Source organism: Nerophis lumbriciformis, linkage group LG14 (genome assembly GCF_033978685.3).
Source record: "Nerophis lumbriciformis linkage group LG14, RoL_Nlum_v2.1, whole genome shotgun sequence".
Taxonomy (NCBI): Eukaryota; Metazoa; Chordata; class Actinopteri; order Syngnathiformes; family Syngnathidae; genus Nerophis; species Nerophis lumbriciformis.
Genome location: NC_084561.2, coordinates 45,921,201 through 45,941,230, shown reverse-complemented (window position 1 = coordinate 45,941,230; position 20,030 = coordinate 45,921,201). Strand labels below are relative to the sequence as shown.

Below are 20,030 nucleotides of genomic sequence, written 5' to 3'. Positions count from 1 at the left end.
ACTATTTTTTGGATAACCTTATTAAGACATATATATATATATATATATATATATATATATATAGGCAGGAAGAGTCCGACTCACCTCCATCATTGGGAGGCGAGGGCATCTCCGGTGTGAGGAGCTCCGGGACCCGGTTGGCAGGCAGCACCCTCCCAGGACGCGCTCAAGGTCTTGGGCTGTGTGGACCGGGTCTCTCAGTCCAGCGGATCATCCGAGCATCTCCATGGTCTCTAGGGTCTACGCAGGGGCCCAGCTTCTATCCAGTCCTACATGGCGGGGAAGGAGAAGAGAAAGCAGATTTTACAGCGAGTTCAACTTCTACCGGTCCACCAAAAACACGTCTTGGGAAAACTGTCAAGTCCTGGATCCAGGACCAGGAGAAAAACCACCCATTTTCTCTCCAGGACCCCCAAACAGACTATAATCAGAGGAAGATTACATTTCAGATATATTTTTCTACTGCTCCTTATTTTCCGTAGGTCATAAAAAATGTCAACAATTATTGATATGGAGCAATATAATAATATTATTTCAATAGAACAACATTTCCATAGTTAAATAAGAATAATAGGGCAAAATAATGTTACACAGACATTATTTCCTGGTACTAAACCTGAAGAAAACAGTTCCTCAGGTTTCTACATGTTTACATTTTCACACTTTGCACCATTTTCTTACACTTTATGAAGCATTTCTTACATATTCCTTATTTTTAAGATCTTATAGTTAAGTCTACAATGTGATTTGACTATTTTGTTGACATTGTTGGAGTGTTTCCATGTTTGTGTTGACGTTTCCTTTCTGCCTTGATAGCTGAGGGATTATAATCACAGGAAGTTACATTTACAATCAAATATATTCTCCTGCTCCTTAATTTTCCATAGGTCATAAAAAATGTCAACAATTATCAATATCGACCGATATAATAATATTTTAAAAATGACTGCAAAACAAACATTCCTTTCCATAGTTACATAAGAATGACAGGGCAAAATAATGTTACGCAGTCTATGTTTGCATGTTCACACTTTGCACTATTTTCTTACACTTTATGAAGCTTTTCTTACATATTCCTTATTTTTAAGATCTTATAGTTGAATTGAATCGAATTGAAGTATTTATTTCAAACCTGCACAATACAACAACATACATTTTTATTTTTATTTTGGCAGAGACATTTATGCAAGGCTTGAAAAGGGGTTGGATGAAGCAGACGCTAATAATATCTCAAACCCTCTCACTCACTCCACATTTAACATAAACAATATGATACAAGAACAATACTATACAAACAAAAATAACAACAACTCCTGTATACTAACAATACAATAGTACCACTGTTACTACATACCTGCCAACTTTTGAAATCAGAAAAACCTAGTAGCCAGGGTCCAGGGGCCGCAGGCCCCGGTAGGTCCAGGACAAAGTCCTGGTTGGGGGTTCAGGCTTCGCCCCCCGACGCAAAATGATTATTAGCATTCAGACAGGTTAAAATGTTGCTAAAACCATCACTTTTCTATCAGTCACAGTGACTTTTCAAAACAAAAATATTACAGCAAAAATCATATGGGTTGATTGACATGTTTATTCTGCAAGCTAACTTCAATAGTTTGAAATTATTTTGACAGTTAATGCCAGTTATCCTGTCAACCTTTCACAAGACTTCAATTTGTTCATTGAAAGTATAAACACTTTTTACAGTAAACAAATGGTAAAACAGTACTAAACAATTCCATTAAAAAAAAAATTGGTGTCATTATTAACTTTCTGTCCAAGCTTGTATAATCTACTGCCTTGTTCAATTGTAAAAAATATTCTGTGCCTAAAATTCACATTTCTATCACAATTATTATACTGTAAACATGGTAAGCTAACTTCATTAAAATTAATAGTCCTGTCAATAGCATGGAATTACAATTCAAATGTAGTTTTTTTGTAAGCCTTTCAAAAGAATTCAAAATATGAAAAATTAATGAAAATTAATTGAAGCCATCAGACACTTGAAAAGTGGCACATCACATCTCTAATGTAATCATTTGAACTTTTCAACAGAAATAGCACTGCAAAAATATTAAGGACATACTTCTGTATTTTGGTAGTTATGCTGTCAACATTTAACAAGATTTCTTCAACTTGGACTTGAAAGCATAAATAGTATAAACACTTTTAACAGTATGTCGTGCTGTGAAATACAGCCGACAGGATTGCGCACCAAACACGAAGCAAGGCCAAAGTGCATGCATGGTGCAGGAGAACAAAGGACTTCTTTCATTTAAGGTTTGTGATAAACCATCAAACTCATTCGTTAAAAGGACTCTATAGTAATATAAAGTGAATTTTTCTGGACATTATCATGCAAGAAAAGTTTATTTTTGGGACCGCGATCACCGCGTAATGATTTTTAAAGGTTGCATTACAAACATTTAACTGTCCCATGTGATCAGCCAGTGCGATTGGAAGTCCATGCTCAATTATTGCCTCCGTAAATAAAACTTCGGCATTTATCACATCCAAAGAATCTGTTTGGGCGACAAAAAACGTTGAAAGTTTTCCACTTGTATCGCTAGCAAGGGCATTAGACTTGTGTTTTTTTGTCCCAACGTGGTCTTTTACATCGCTAATTCCTCCGTGTCCGATCGAAAAATCTTGTCTGCACAAGGTGCAATTCGCGTAGTTTTCACCCTTTTTTTTTTTTTAATTAATGAAAAACCGTATTTTTTATCACTGCAACCGTAACCCGGAATAGGTTGATGAAAACCGTACGAATTACGGGAAAACCGGAGTAGTTGGCAGGTATACTATACAAACAAAAACAACAACAACTCCTGTATACTAACAATACAATAGTACCACTGTTACTATGAGACAAGACGAGACAAAACACACACACACACACACACACACACACACACACACACACACACACACACACACACACACACACACACACACACACACACACACAGGCCTAAACACTCTCTGACCATACACCTCTTTCCCGTCGATCTGTGCTGAGGGCATCACTCTCTTTCCTCCTCGTACTTCTTTTTTAAACCGTCTCTTAAAGGCCTACTGAAAGCCACTACTAGCGACCACGCAGTCTGATAGTTTATATATCAATGATGAAATCTTAACATTGCAACACATGCCAATACGGCTGGGTTAGTTTACTAAAGTGCAATTTTAAATTTTGCGCCGAAATATCCTGCTGAAAACGTCTCGGTATGATGATGTCAGCGCGTGACGTCACGGATTGTAGAGGACATTTTGGGACAGCACGGTGGCCAGCTATTAAGTCGTCTGTTTTCATCGCAAAATTCCACAGTATTCTGGACATCTGTGTTGGTGAATCTTTTGCAATTTGTTCAATGAACAATGGAGACAGCAAAGAAGAAAGCTGTAGGTGGGAAGCGGTGTATTGCGGCTAAGGCTGAAACGACGCGTCGATGTAGTCGACGTCATCGGTTACGTAAATACATCGACGCCGTTTTTATGCGTTGAAGCGTCGCATATTTACGTCACACTACCGTCATGGCGGAGCGCAAAGCAGATGATGCGAGCGGTGCGAGCGAGGGAAAAAAAGCACGCCAAAAGTCGTCAAAAGTGTGGGAGTATTTCAATAAACGGCCTTATAATGTTGTAGCGGTGAACAGCTGTCTCGTCAGCTGACGCGCGAGCTCACAACCGTGGCTGTTTAGCAACCAGCCAAACCCCACTTAATACAATGATATTTTATCTTAGAGCACATCCGCATCCCTATTCACCTAGGCAACCCCAGGAAATGTATATAATTCGGCATTATTTCGGCCAGTCGGCTTATATGATCAGAGCCGATCAGTTTACGTTCGCGCGCAGGTATAACGCGGCGCGCTCCCGTCTCATCTGCTGGTGCACGAGCCCAGTAATTAGACCGCTGTGTCAAATCAAGGAGTACAAAAGACGCCAGCGCAGAGTGGAAAAAGGTTTAGTTCATTACAGATAACCCAGAGTTGTGACAAAAGTATGTAAGATTTAATATTTCTCTTCGTGGGTGTGGCACACCTGTTGCGCTGGTGAGATGGGGGGGGGGGGGGGGAGTTGTGTGCATGTAGCGTGCTTAGTCTGGAGGCTAAATACACACAGTGTGTTATGTAACTGTTGTTTAGTGTTGATATTCTTTGCTTAGTTTGATAAATGTTGGAGCAGTTTGCTTCATCAGGAGGGTGAAGTCGCTCAACTTCAAGTGTTGGATTTAACTGTGTTGGATCATTGGCTGCTGGTGAGGGCATAGAAAAAGGGTCATTTTTCTACCAGTAGACAGCGTTTAAGATTGAGTGTTTCACTGCTAATATTAATAATATATTTATATTGAATATGGATTTTAAATATGTATCTAAATAGGTGGTTAATTGGTTAGGTATTTATGTATTTGCATATTGGGTTTTCTGCTGCATTTATCTATTGTGTTTTTGGGTTTAAATGTATTTCATATGTATCTTGGTGCATTTATGTTGAGACAATTTATTTAAAATCTGTTTTAACTTAAAGGGAAAAGATGTGTCCATTTTCTTGCACTTGTTTAATGGTTAAGAGTTTGATAGCCTAATTAATAATTGTAAATTATGGTATTGATAATTGATTGATTTTTTACAGCATGTTAATCTTGTGGTGTTTTGTCCTTAAAGGTTTTTCACCTACTAAAGAAGCTAAAGGCTACTAAAGGCTACTAAAGACAGCTAATGACAGCTAAAGAAACTAAAGTCTACTAACACTGCTAAAGACTGCTAAAAAGACTAAAGAAGAAAAAAGAAGCTGTTTCTTGGTTGGAAAAACTGTTGCAAACTAAAGGAAAATAAAAGGAATAAGTAACTACGGTCTGGTCTTTTGAGTGAAATCCAGAAGCCACATTCAGCATTGGTACATCCCTTCAAGTGTGGGATAAGCACAGCGAAAAAAGCAAAACACTTGACAGTTGTTGTATGCACACTGTGTCGAGCGGAAATGGCCTATCATAGCAGCACAACGGCTATGAACGAACATTTGAAAAGAAAACACCCGACAGCGTTCTTGCCATCACCATCAACTAGTCAATCGTCCGCGTGAGTATACGTTGTCATCATTACACAAAAACATGAATGTGTCATTTGTATCTGCGTTGTAAATTCATAAACTAAAACACTGTTTCGCTCTGAGAGGCGCGTTTGGCGTGCCTGTTCAGTGTTTACAAAGACGCGCTCCTCTTTAACGCTAACGTTAACTAGTTGTGCAAATACCTTTTACAACATTAACAGTTACATATACTATGTACAAACCAACAATTAACTTTCACTTTAATCATACTATCATTGTTGCGTTATTAAGCAAAATAAGCAATACTTTTACTTTTGTTGAAATGTTTACACTGTTACAGAATATTTCCTTTTGCACTTTTTTGTATTGGATGTTATTTTTGCACATTTTAAAGCAAAATAAGCAATACTTTTACTTTTGAAATGCTTATACTATTGCAGAATATTAAGATTTGCACTGGATGTTTACTTTTATATTTGCACATTAAAAAGCAAATAAGCTACTTTTAATTTTGTTAAATGTTAAAAGTTTTAAATGTTTACATTGTTACAGAATATTTTGTCATGTTGTTGTCAATGTTGACTGAGTGGCCATACTTTTTTTTTTGTAAATAAAAGTCATGCCTTTTGAAAAAACTGGCCAACATTTATTTTTTCATCTTCATTTTAAATTAAAAAAATAATCGGTAAAAGGAAAAATAATCTATAGATTAATCGAAAAAATAATCTATAGATTAACCGATTAATCGAAAAAAATAATCTATAGATTAATCGATAGAAAAATAATCGTTAGCTGCAGCCTTAGAAATAAGAATAACAGGGCAAAATAATGTTACACAGACGTTTTTTCCTGCCACTAAACCTGCAGAAAATAGTTGATAGCTGAGGGATTATAATCCCAGGAAATTACATTTACAATAATATATATAAATACTCCTTATTTCCATAAAACATAGCCATTATAGTCATACAATTTTTTCAGCCCTAAGTCATTATTGTACTTTTATCCTAAATTGCCGTGTGACCAAAGTCTACTTTGTGAAAGGCTAATGCAAGTTGGAGTCTTGTGCCAGTTGGACGTGACTCCAGGTCACCTCATCCAAGCAGATGGCACTCTTTGTCACAAATGGACGCTTCGGGCTCCGAAGAACGGGAGGAATTAACGCTCGCCGGGGGCCACATTGGAGAGGCGACTGTAGTTGTGCAGCTATTAGCCGTTGTTGGCGTGCTCCGTCACTTCATGGTTCTGCAGGCTCGCAGAACATGAGCTTGTCCAGTTCCAGAACTGGCCTCAGGTGGGAGAACTGTCACTGATTCCCCCAATTCACAGAAGGCTTGAACTTGGGGTGTCCAAAGTGTGGACCGGGGGGCCATCTTTAGCGCATTTAAAAAATAATATTACAAAAAAAACCATAAAAAAGTGAAATAACCAGAAAAAGTTGCAATGTTGACTAAAATTACACAAAGTTGTTTTACTTTAAAACTGTTATTGCTCAAAATTAATAATGAACCCAAATCAATGTTATGAATTATTGACATATTCAGGGCTCCAAATACTTCACATCAAATATTACACCTTCTTCATTTTTGGGGGGAAAATATTGCATATTTTGTGTGTTTGTCATACAAGAAAAATATGTTTTCCATGACAAAAAGGGCATAAAACAAATAAAAACATGAAAAAAATATTTTAACTTATAATCGACGGATAGATTTTAAGATTTAGATTCAAGCATTAAAGAGTAAAAAATAAACAAAATGCAAAAGCTATTTTTAACACCTTTATGAGTGGGACCCTTTTGGATCCCTGGGAATTTTAGTGGGATTTTTTTTAACTGTAGTTGCTCAAAAATAATAATGAATCAAAATCAATGTTATGAATTACTAACATATTCAAGGCTCTAATTACTTCACATCAAATAGTCTAATTACAATTTGTAATAATTGGGGGTGTATGGCATTTTTGTGTATTTGCCATAACAAAAAAAAAAAAACAAAAAAAAAAAAAAAAAAAAAATATATATATATATATATATATATATATATACAAAAAGAGCAAAGAACAAAGAAATAAAAATATACAAAATTAATAAAAACGTATAATTGACAGATTTTAAGTTTGCAATTCAAGCGTTAAAAGCAAAAAAATAAATAAAATGTAAGACCTATTTTTAACACCTTTAGGAGTATAAATAAAAAATAAAAATAAAAAAATAAAATAAAATAAAATAAAACAAATAAAAACATGAAAAAAATATTTTAACTTATAATCGACGGATAGATTTTAAGATTTAGATTTAAGCATTAAAAAGTAAATAAAACGTATAATTGACAGATTTTAAGTTTGCAATTCAAGCGTTAAAAGCAAAAAAATAAATAAAATGCAAGACCTATTTTTCCCTTTTGGATCCCTGGGACTTTTTAACTGTTGTTCAAAACAAATAATGAATCAAAACCAATATTATGAATTATTAACATAGTCAAGGCGCCAATTAACTTCACATCAAATAGTCTAATTAGAATTGTATTTATTTAAAATTTTTTTAATTTTAGGGGGGACGGGGGGGTAATATTGGATGTTTTGTGTTGTTGCCATAAAAAAATGTTTTCTATACAAAAAGAGCAAAGAACAAACAATGGAAAACATACAAAGTTAATAAAAACTTATCATCCTTTATGAGTGGGACCCTTTTGGATCCCTGGGAATTTTAGTGGGATTTTCTTTAACTGTAGTTGCTCAAAAATAATAATGAATCAAAATCAATGTTATGAATTACTAACATATTCAAGGCTCTAATTACTTCACATCAAAAAGTCTAATTAGAATTTGTAATAATTGGGGGGTATGGCATTTTTGTGTATTTGCCATAACAATATATATATATATATATATATATATATATATATATATATATATATATATACACACAAAAAGAGCAAAGAACAAACAAATAAAAATATACAAAATTAATAAAAACGTATAATTGACAGATTTGAAGTCTGCAATTCAAGCGTTAAAAGCAAAAAATTAAAAAAATGCAAGACCTATTTTTAACACCTTTATGAGTGGGACCCTTTTGGATCCCTGGGACTTTTTAACTGTTGTTGCTCAAAAATAATAATGAATCAAAACCAATATTATGAATTATTAACATAGTCAAGGCGCCAATTAATTTCACATCAAATAGTCTAATTAGAATTGTATTTATTTTATTATTTTTTTATTTTGGGGGTTGCGGGGGAGGGGTAGTACTGCATGTTTTGTGTGTTTGCCATAAAAAAATGTTTTCTATACAAAAAGAGCAAAGAACAAACAATGGAAAACATACAAAGTTAATAAAAACTTATCATCCTTTATGAGTGGGACCCTTTTGGATCCCTGGGAATTTTAGTGGGATTTTTTTTAACTGTAGTTGCTCAAAAATAATAATGAATCAAAATCAATGTTATGAATTACTAACATATTCAAGGCTCTAATTACTTCACATCAAATATTACACTTTGTCTATTTTGGGGGAGAAATATTGCGAATTTTGTGTGTTTGTCATGAAAAAAAAAAAGTAAATTTTCCATGACAAAAAGGGCATAAAGCAAACAAAAACATGAAGAACAAAAATTAAAACTAAAATCAACGGATAGATTTGAAGTTTGAGATTTAAGCAGTAAAAGTAAAAAATAAACTAAATGCAAGACCTATTTTTAACACCTTTATGAGTGGGACCCTTTTGGATCCCTGGGACTTTTAGTGGGATTTTTTTTAACTGTAGTTGCTCAAAAATAATAATGAATCAAAATCAATGTTATGAATTATTGACAATGTTCAGGGCTTCAAATACTTCACATCAAATAGTCTAAATAAAATGTGTCATAATTTGGAGGGGGTGGAGGGGGGTATGGCATTTTTGTGTATTCGCCATAACAAAAAATATATATATATATATATATATACAAAAAGAGCAAAGAACAAACAAATAAAAACATACAAAATTAATAAAAACGTATAATTGACAGATTTGAAGTTTGCAATTCAAGCGTTAAAAGCAAAAAAATTAAAAAAATGCAAGACCTATTTTTAACACCTTTATGAGTGGGACCCTTTTGGATCCCTGGGACTTTTTAACTGTTGTTGCTCAAAAATAATAATGAATCAAAACCAATATTATGAATTATTAACAGTCAAGGTGCCAATTAATTTCACATCAAATAGTCCAATTAGAATTGTATTTATTCATTTTATTTTTTTTGGGGGGGGGGGGGTAATATTGCATGTTTTGTGTGTTTGCCATAAAAAAATGTTTTCTATACAAAAAGAGCAAAGAACAAACAATGGAAAACATACAAAGTTAATAAAAACTTATCATCCTTTATGAGTGGGACCCTTTTGGATCCCTGGGACTTTTTAACTGTTGTTGCTCAAAAATAATAATGAATCAAAATCAATGTTATGAATTACTAACATATTCAAGGCTCTAATTACTTCACATCAAATATTACACTTTGTCTATTTTGGGGGAGAAATATTGCGTATTTTGTGTGTTTGTCATGAAAAAAAAAAGTACATTTTCCATGACAAATAGGGCATAAAGCAAACAAAAACATGAAGAACAAAAATTAAAACTAAAATCAACGGATAGATTTGAAGTTTGAGATTTAAGCATTAAAAGTAAAAAATAAACTAAATGTAAGACCTATTTTTAACACCTTTATGAGTGGGACCCTTTTGGATCCCTGGGACTTTTAGTGGGATTTTTTTTAACTTTAGTTGCTCAAAAATAATAATGAATCAAAATCAATGTTATGAATTATTAACATATTCAGGGCTTCAAATATTTCACATCAAATAGTCTAAATAAAATGTGTCATAATTTGGAGGGGGGTGGAGGAGGGTATGGCATTTTTCTGTATTTGCCATAACAAAAAAAAAAAATATATATATATATATATATACAAAAAGAGCAAAGAACAAACAAATAAAAATGTACAAAATTAATAAAAACGTATAATTGACAGATTTTAAGTTTGCAATTCAAGCGTTAAAAGCAAAAAAATAAAAAAATGCAAGACCTATTTTTAACACCTTTATGAGTGGGACCCTTTTGGATCCCTGGGACTTTTTAACTGTTGTTGCTCAAAAATAATAATGAATCAAAACCAATATTATGAATTATTAACATAGTCAAGGCGCCAATTAACTTCACATCAAATAGTCTAATTAGAATTGTATTTATTTTATTTTTTTTAATTTTGGGGGGGCTGGGCAGGGGGGGGTAATATTGCATGTTTTGTGTGTTTGCCATAAAAAAATGTTTTCTATACAAAAAGAGCAAAGAACAAACAATGGAAAACATACAAAGTTAATAAAAACTTATCATCCTTTATGAGTGGGACCCCTTTGGATCCCTGGGAATTTTAGTGGGATTTTTTTTAACTGTAGTTGCTCAAAAATAATAATGAATCAAAATCAATGTTATGAATTATTAACATATTCAAGGCTCTAATTACTTCACATCAAATATTACACTTTGTTTATTTTCGGGGAGAAATATTGCGTATTTTGTGTGTTTGTCACGAAAAAAAAAGTTTAAATTTTCCATGACAAAAAGGGCATAAAGCAAACAAAAACATGAAGAACAAAAATTAAAACTAAAATCAACGGATAGATTTGAAGTTTGAGATTTAAGCATTAAAAGTAAAAAAATAAACTAAATGCAAGACCTATTTTTAACACCTTTATGAGTGGGACCCTTTTGGATCCCTGGGACTTTTAGTGGGATTTTTTTTAACTGTAGTTGCTCAAAAATAATAATGAATCAAAATCAATGTTATGAATTATTAACATATTCAAGGCTCTAATTACGTCACATCAAATAGTCTAATTACAATTTAATAATAAAAAAATAAAAAAAAATTGGAGGGGAATATTGCATTTGTGTGCGTTTGCTATAAAAAAAATATTATATACAAAAAAAAGCAAAGACCAAACAAACAGAAACATTAAAAAAATGAATAAAAACTTATATATATCAAACTGTGGTACGCGGAGGGCTCCATCTAGTGGTACGCCAAAAAAATCAATGAAAGTACAGTGTTTTATTTTCCTATATTCAAACACAGTGTTACTGTTCAAACTGGCAGCAATATTAAATATATACTTGTTATAGACTTGCAACTTGGTGTAAAAAGTTTGAGAAAAACTGATCTAAAGATTTAAGCGCTGAAATACAAAAATGTTTTAAATGTAAGACTAAGAAATGTTTTTTTTAACCGTCTTTGCTCCAAAAATAATAATGAATCTAAATCAGTGTTGTGGTGAATAATTGACATATTCAAGGCTCCAATGACTTCACATCAAATGTTACACTTTGAACATTTTTTAGCAGGAAAATATTGCATATTTTGTGTTTGTGCCGTAAAAACAGCTGGGCATGAAACATAAAGAAATAAAAAACAAAACAATAAACCTTCATATTGACAAATGGATCTGAAGTTGATTTAGAGATTTAAACAAAATAATTAAATAATATATAACTTATGTTGTACATTTGTATGACTGAGATCCTTCCGGGCCCTCGCTGCTAAACTTGAGGGGGAAAAAGTCAATATATTGTATTTGGTTTTAAAAATGTCTATCTGTGTTGGCCCTGCGATGAGGTGGCGACTTGTCCAGGGTGTACCCCGCCTTCCGCCCGATTGTAGCTGAGATAGGCTACAGCAAAGGGAATAAGCGGTAGAAAATGGATGGAAGGGTTTTGAAAATGAGTGTTTCAAGTTCCAAACTTTCTGCAAACCTCAGAGTGTGTCAACAAGTCTAAAAAGAAAAAGAAGAAACATTTAAAAAGAAGAAGAAAAACGTTTGGTCGGACGTAATAAAAAGCTCTTGTTGTTTTCCAGCACCACCGCCGAAAGGTCACGACCTTCCCCTCCCAGGGGCCCCGAAGATTAATGTGAGGGCCCGTGTGATAATAAACATGAGCCCCTGGTTTACCTTCTTGTCATCTTCACCAGAACCACCACATCAATCATGTTGTGATCTATTAATACTGTACATGATGGAGGCTGGCGCACTCGTCCGCACACTGATATCATTGATAGCCGCCTGGTATCGCAGTGGGAGTGATACTAGTGTGACCAGATATTAGTTTGTTCCAGAAGAAGACACACAAGTGCCCTGAGATACGAGCCGTCTTCCAGCTAACAGTTGAGAAGATACATGCCTCCCAACAGCAGTTGTAGGAATGTCAGTGAACGAGTAAAACATCAACTCCTTCACGCTAGCATTAGCCTCCAAATCCATCCATCCATCCATCTTCTTCTGCTTATCCGAGGTCGGGTCGCGGGGGCAGCAGCCTAAGCAGGGAAGCCCAGACTTCCCTCTCCCCAGCCACTTCGTCCAGCTCCTCCCGGGGGATCCCGAGGCGTTCCCAGGCCAGCCGGGAGAGATAGTCTTCCCAGCGTGTCCTGGGTCTTCCCCGCGGCCTCCTACCGGTCGGACGTGCCCGAAACACCTCCCTAGGGAGGCGTTCGGGTGGCATCCTGACCAGATGCCCGAACCACCTCATCTGGCTCCTCTCCATGTGGAGGAGCAGCGGCTTTACTTTGAGTTCCTCCCGGATGACAGAGCTTCTCACCCTATCTCTAAGGGAGAGACCCGCCACCCGGCGGAGGAAACTCATTTCAGCCGCTTGTACCCGTGATCTTGTCCTTTCGGTCATAACCCAAAGCTCATGACCATAGGTGAGGATGGGAACGTAGATCGACCGGTAAATCGAGAGCTTTGCCTTCCGGCTCAGCTCCTTCTTCACTACAACGGATCGATACAGCGTCCGCATTACTGAAGACGCCGCACCGATCCGCCTGTCGATCTCACGATCCACTCTTCCCCCACTCGTGAACAAGACTCCGAGGTACTTGAACTCCTCCACTTGGGGCAAGATCTCCTCCCCAACCCGGAGATGACACTCCACCCTTTTCCGGGCGAGAACCATGGACTCGGACTTGGAGGTGCTGATTCCCATCCCAGTCGCTTTACACTCGGCTGCGAACCGATCCAGTGAGAGCTGAAGATCTTGGCCGGAAGAAGCCATCAGGACCACATCATCTGCAAATAGCAGAGACCTAATCCTGCAGCCACCAAACCAGATCCCCTCAACGCCCTGACTGCGCCTAGAATTCTGTCCATAAAGGTTATGAACAGAATGGGTGACAAAGGGCAGCCTTGGCGGAGTCCAACCCTCACTGGAAACGTGTCTGACTTACTGCCGGCAATGCGGACCAAGCTCTGACACTGATCATACAGGGAGCGAACTGCCACAATAAGACAGTCCGTTACCCCATACTCTCTGAGCACTCCCCACAGGACTTCCCGGGGTACACGGTCGAATGCCTTCTCCAAGTCCACAAAGCACATGTGGACTGGTTGGGCAAACTCCCATGCACCCTCAAGGACCCTGCCGAGAGTATAGAGCTGGTCCACAGTTCCACGACCAGGACGAAAACCACACTGTTCCTCCTGAATCCGAGGTTCGACTATCCGGCATAGCCTCCTCTCCAGTACACCTGAATAGACCTTACCGGGAAGGCTGAGGAGTGTGATCCCACGATAGTTGGAACACACCCTCCGGTTCCCCTTCTTAAAGAGAGGAACCACCACCCCGGTCTGCCAATCCAGAGGTACCGCCCCCGATGTCCACGCGATGTTGCAGAGTCTTGTCAACCAAGACAGCCCCACAACATCCAGAGCCTTAAGGAACTCCGGGCGGATCTCATCCACCCCCGGGGCCTTGCCACCGAGGAGCTTTTTAACTACCTCGGCAACCTCAGCCCCAGAAATAGAAGAGCCCACCTCAGATTCCACAGGCCCTGCTTCCTCATAGGAAGACATGCTGGTAGGATTGAGGAGGTCTTCGAAGTATTCTCTCCACCGATCCACAACATCCGCAGTCGAGGTCAGCAGAACACCATCCTCACCATACACGGTGTTGACACTGCACTGCTTCCCCTTCCTGAGGCAGCGGATGGTGGTCCAGAATTGCTTCGAAGCCGTCCGGAAGTCGTTTTCCATGGCTTCCCCGAACTCCTCCCATGTGCCGAGTTTTTGCCTCTGCGACCGCTGAAGTCGCAGACCGCTTGGCCTGTCGGTACCTGTCCGCTGCCTCAAGAGTCCTATGAGCCAAAAGAACCCGATAGGACTCCTTCTTCAGCTTGACGGCATCCCTCACCGCCGGTGTCCACCAACGGGTTCTATGATTACCGCCACGACAGGCACCAACTACCTTGCGGCCACAGCTCCAATCAGCCGCCTCGACAACAGAGGTACGGAACATGGTCCATTCGGACTCAATGTCCAGCACCTCCCTCGTGACATGTTCAAAGTCGTTCCGGAGGTGGGAATTGAAACTCTCTCTGACAGGAGACTCTGCCAGACGTTCCCAGCAAACCCTCACAATGCGTTTGGGCCTGCCAGGCCTGTCCGGCATCCTCCCCCACCATCGCAGCCAACTCACCACCAGGTGGTGATCGGTAGAAAGCTCCGCCCCTCGCCTCCAAATGAATTTCAAATATCTGACAAAAAAATTGATAAAAGTATTCTTCTGTCTTGTGGACAATGTCAGAAATTCGTGAAATTGCACTCTTGATAGCACAACATTTTGATATATGACCCAATCCAAACAACCTTTCCTCCAGAAGGTCTTATCTTTGTCCATGTGATGTCAGATGAAACAAAAATGGAGCTGTTTGGCCACAATACCCACCAATATGTTTGGAGGAGAAAAGGTGAGGCCTTTAATCCCAGGAACACCAGACCTACCGTCAAGCATGGTGGTGGTAGTATTATGCTCTGGGCCTGTTTTTTGCTGCCAATGAAACTGCTGCTTTAAATGGGACAATGAAAAAGGAGGATTAGCTCCAAATTAAAAATCATCAGCCCGGAGGTTGGGTCTTGGGCGCAGTTGGGTGTTCCAACAGGACAATGACCCCAAACACACCTCAAAAGTGGTAAAGGAATGGCTAAATCAGGCTAGAATGAAGGTTTTAGAATGGCCTTCCCAAAGTCGTGACTTAAACATGTGGACAATGCTGAAGAAACACATTTAGCTGAACTGCAGCAATTTAGTGGTCAAGTGGTCAAGCAGAAGCTTGTGGATGGCTACCAAAAGCGCCTTATTGCAGGTAAACTTGCCAAGGGACATGTAAGCAAATATTAACATTGCTGTATGTATACTTTTCACCCTCACATTTTCAGTAGAGCCATAATAAATTCATAAAAGAAGCAAACTTCATGAATGTTTTTTTGTGACCAACAAGTATGTGCTCCAATCACTACATCACAAAAATTGATTATTAGATGGCTTCTAGATGCTGCTATCCACGGACTGTAAGACTGGTCTCCAAAAGCTTTGGTAAAACTTGATAATATTCCTATTCTGTCTTGATGGTCCTTGTTACTCATCCGAAATAACTTTTTCAGTAGAGCCATAATAAATTCATAAAAGAAGCAAACTTCATGAATGTTTTTTGTGACCAACAAGTATGTGCTCCAATCACTACATCACAAAAAAATAAGAAATGATTGTAAAGTCAAGACAGCCATGACATGATGTTCTTTACAAGTGTATGTAAACTTTTGTATAAAAAAAAAAAATATATATATATATATATATATATATATATATATACTAGGGGTGTAACGGTACGTGTATTTGTATTGAACCGTTTCGGTACGGGGGTTCCGGTTCGGTTCGGAGGTGTACCGAAAGAGTTTCCACGCGGAAATATTAAGTAGCATAACGCACGTTGTGTAAACAATGCACACCGAGGCACAACACACGGCATGCTTTTACCATGAATCGATTTACGTGGACCCCGACTTAAACAAGTTGAAAAACTTATTGGGGTGTTACCATTTAGTGGTCAATTGTACGGAATATGTACTGTACTGTGCAATCTACTAATAAAAGTTCCAATCATCCATCCATCCATTTTCTAGCGCTTATTCCCTCAATCAAAAAATGCTAGCAGCTAACGGGCTAGGATAGACTGACCATACGTCCTCTTTTCACCGGACATGTCCTCTTTTGCGGAGCTGTCAGGGCGGAGTTTCTTAAATGCCTCAAATGTCCGGCATTTTGAGTTAGGGTTGCGTGTATTTTCAATGTACGTTCAGGGTTAAGAAGGGGTTAAAAACAAAACAAACAGCAGCGTTGGTGAGGGAGGGGCAGAGACAGAGAGAGAGAGAGAGTTATGATAAACGTCAGGCTCTGCTTTTTATTCATAGATTTAATTTTTTTATTATCTATAGCAGGGGTGTCAAAAGTGTGCCCCGGAGGCCATTTGCGGCCCACAGCTAATGTTTTAAAGGCCCACGGCGCATTCTAAAAATACTATTCAAATAAACAAAAACATAACAAAAGTGAAATAAAAAAAGCTTAAAGGTTAAATGTAATTTAGAAAAAGTTGCAATGTTGACTAATAAAACAAAGCTGTTTTTTCTTTTTCTTTCAAACTGTCATTGCTCAAAACATAATATTGAATCAAAATCAATGTTATTATGAATTATTGACCTATCCAAGGTTCCCATTACTTCACATCAAATATTACTCTAAGAAAAATATTTTTGGTGGAAGATTTTGCAAATTTGGAAAATAAATAACCCAAAAATGTTTATTTTGTTGTTTTCTTACTGTACCGAAAATTAACCGAACCGTGACCTCTAAACCGAGGTACGTACCGAACCAAAATTTTTGTGTACCGTTACACCCCTAAAAAAAATATATATATATATATCTCTATCTATCTATCTATCTATCTATCTATCTATCTATATATATATATATATATATATATATATATATATATATATATATATATATATATATATATATATATATATATATATATATGTATTAGAGATGCGCGGTTTGCGGGCACAACCGCGGAGTCCGCGGATTATCCGCGGATCGGGCGGATGAAATTTTAAAAAATTAGATTTTATCCGCGGGTCGGGTCGGGCGGTTGAAATTAAAAAAAATTTGATTTTAAATAGATTGAGGCGGGTGGCAGTTAAACCAATTGGTAAATATATATACATAGTTAAATGTTGTTACCCACATACGAAAAACGAGCAGGCACCTGCAGCATATGCCACAACAGAAGAAAAAAAAAAAAAAGAGATGGACACTTTTACGGAGCGGAGAAGGCCCCCGACGCCTCGCCGGGGTCCGGGACCGAGGCCCCTTCCCCGAGAGGGCCCCACCGGGAGCCGTAGCTGAGGCGATCCGCGAGAAGGGCCCGACACACGTCCAGGGTCACCACCGCACCGACACCCCGCCTCGTCCGCCTTCGCCGCGGCCGGCGTCACGCGCAGCAGGTAAGCAGCTTACCTGCCCGCCACCCCCGTGGCCGGGGGCTCGTAACAGGGGTCACTCCGCGCGCTCCGCCCGCGCAGCTTACCTGCCCGCCACCCCTGTTGCCAGGGGCGCGTAACAGGGGTCACTCCGCGCGCAGTGCGCTCACGAAAGGGGTGGGGCTCACCCTGGTTGATATAGACAGCAGGACGGTGGCCATGGAAGTCGGAACCCGCTAAGGAGTGTGTAACAACCCACCTGCCGAATCAACTAGCCCTGAAAATGGATGGCGCTGGAGCGTCGGGCCCATACCCGGCCGTCGCCGGCAGCGAGACGCGCTTGGAGGTGCGCTCAGCGCGGCTCCCATATGATTGCGCACTGGTGTGCGTCTGGGTCGTGACAGCGTGGCACGCGAATGTCTGTGCTGCATTGGATCAGTCTCCTTTCTTTAACAGGCAAAAGCTTGCATCGTCTATATTAGATATATAACAATGGGCGGATGGCGGGCGGGTGCGGTTCTGATCAAATGTTACATCGGGTGGATGGCGGATGGTTGACGACTTTCTGATGCGGTTGCGGATGAAATAATTGCCTATCCGCGCATCTCTAATATGTATATATATACACACACACACACATATATATATACTGCATATATGTTATATACACACATATAAATCTATACTGTATATATATATTATACACACACACACACACACACACACACACACACACACACATTAATAGTTACTTTACATGCAGTCGGCTTTTGGCCCTCAACCAATTTTTTTCTTGGCCCCCAAGTCAAAAAGTGTGGACATTCCTGATCTACAGTGAGTGACATGATGGACATGACAGGTTTTTTTTTAAATTTACATTTTTCTTTTTTCGTCGTTTTCGATGAAGAATTGTTACAAATAAGAATCCCAATTCATTGAAAAATGGATGTTATTGACACTCCTAATAACCATAACTAAATGTCAATGCTAAACCGCAACCTATAGTGCAGTCTAGTAGCCAATAACTAATCTTAGTCAAGTGCCAATTTTGTCTCAGGAAAGATGCATGGGTCACTAATAACAACAAAGACTAAAACTCCATCATGTTAGTCACAAGCTGGGCTCCATGCTCTTCCATACACAGGACCACAGTGCCCTCTAGCGGCGAGGATACGCCATGCATGTACAACATGCACACACCTTCCTGATTAATATACACACAAACACACACACACACACACACACACACACGCACACACCTTCTGGAGACCTGAGAAAAATGCCTCCCTCTTTAGGACCAGCCTTTCTAGATATATAAAGAAGTGTATTTACAACATGAATAATATATACATAAACAAGCTTGTTGTGAAAAATGAGTTGAATTTCACAAGAAAAAGGTCCCAGTTTCACAAGAACAACTAAGAATGTTGGCAGTATTATAATAAAAGTCGTCATTTTACTCAACGCAAGTCAAAATTTTACAAGAAAAACGGAACTTGTGTGCAATATTATGACAAAAGTTGGAATTTTATTCAATAACAGTCACAGTTTTACAAGAAAAACTTAACATTTTGGCAATTTTATGGAAAGCGTCGTCATTTTACTCGACAAAAGTACACTTCTTTATATATCTAGAAAGGCTGTTTCTAAAGAGGGAGGCATTTTTCTCATGTCTCAAGAAGGTAACAAATACAAGTGTGTGTGCGTGTGTGTGCGTGCGTGCGTGTGCGTGTGTGTGTGTGTGTGTGTGTGTGTGTGTGTGTGTGTGTGTGTGTGTGTGTGTGAACTCGAAAACGTTTTTCACATTGACTGTGTGTCGCTTATAAAAATGCTCCCCCTCTGGTCAACATATGAAATAACAAGTGTGTGTAAGAAATTGAAATGCAGCCATTTTTTGGCCAAAATTAATAAAGATAATAAATAATTAAATATGTATATAGAGACATGCTGTAAAAACCTGAAGTAAATAATGAAGATTAAAAACTAATTACAAAAAAATTAATTAACTAAAGTAATTTAGTTCAGTTATTCAGTCTTTTTCTCACAATGTGTCAACTTTTTTCTTATGAAATTGGGAATTTTTTTTCATATTCTTTCTGTTTCTGTAATATTGCAAAATGTTCTTGTAAAATTATAACTTTTTTGTATGCAAAATTATAACTTTTTGTATGTAAAATTATAAAAAATGTTATGTAAAATTATAATTTTACATAATTTTGTTATAATACTGCCAACATTTTAAGTTTTTCTTGTGAAATTGTGACCTTTTTATTAGTGATTCCCAGAGCCCAAAAAAAGTCTGCGGGCTATAGAGCGTTTTCTATTCGGGCTCCAGTACTATGGAATGCCCTCCCGGTAACAATTAGAGATGCTACCTCAGTAGAAGCATTTAAGTCCCATCTTAAAACTCATTTGTATACTCTAGCCTTTAAATAGCCCCCCTGTTGGACCAGTTGATCTGCCGTTTCTTTTCTTTTCTCCTCTGCTCCCCTTTTCCTTGAGGGGGGGGGGGGCACAGGTCCGGTGGCCATGGATGAAGTGCTGGCTGTCCAGAGTCGGGACCCGGGGTGGACCGCTCGCCTGTGCATCGGCTGGGAACATCTCTACGCTGCTGACCCGTCTCCGCTCGGGATGGT

The 20,030-nt window shown here is 38.3% G+C and overlaps 1 protein-coding gene across 2 annotated transcripts in view; it reads right to left on the bottom strand.

Moving 5' to 3' along the window:
• Nucleotides 1-20,030, bottom strand: part of ttll7 (tubulin tyrosine ligase-like family, member 7) — a 271,036-nt gene that overhangs the window by 223,274 nt on the left and 27,732 nt on the right. For both annotated transcript variants that reach the window (XM_061975468.1, XM_061975469.1), the window contains exon 2: nucleotides 85-269. In XM_061975468.1, the coding sequence (XP_061831452.1) occupies nucleotides 85-109 (25 nt within the window). In that variant the 5' untranslated portion in view covers nucleotides 110-269. The remainder of the gene's footprint in view (nucleotides 1-84; nucleotides 270-20,030) is intronic.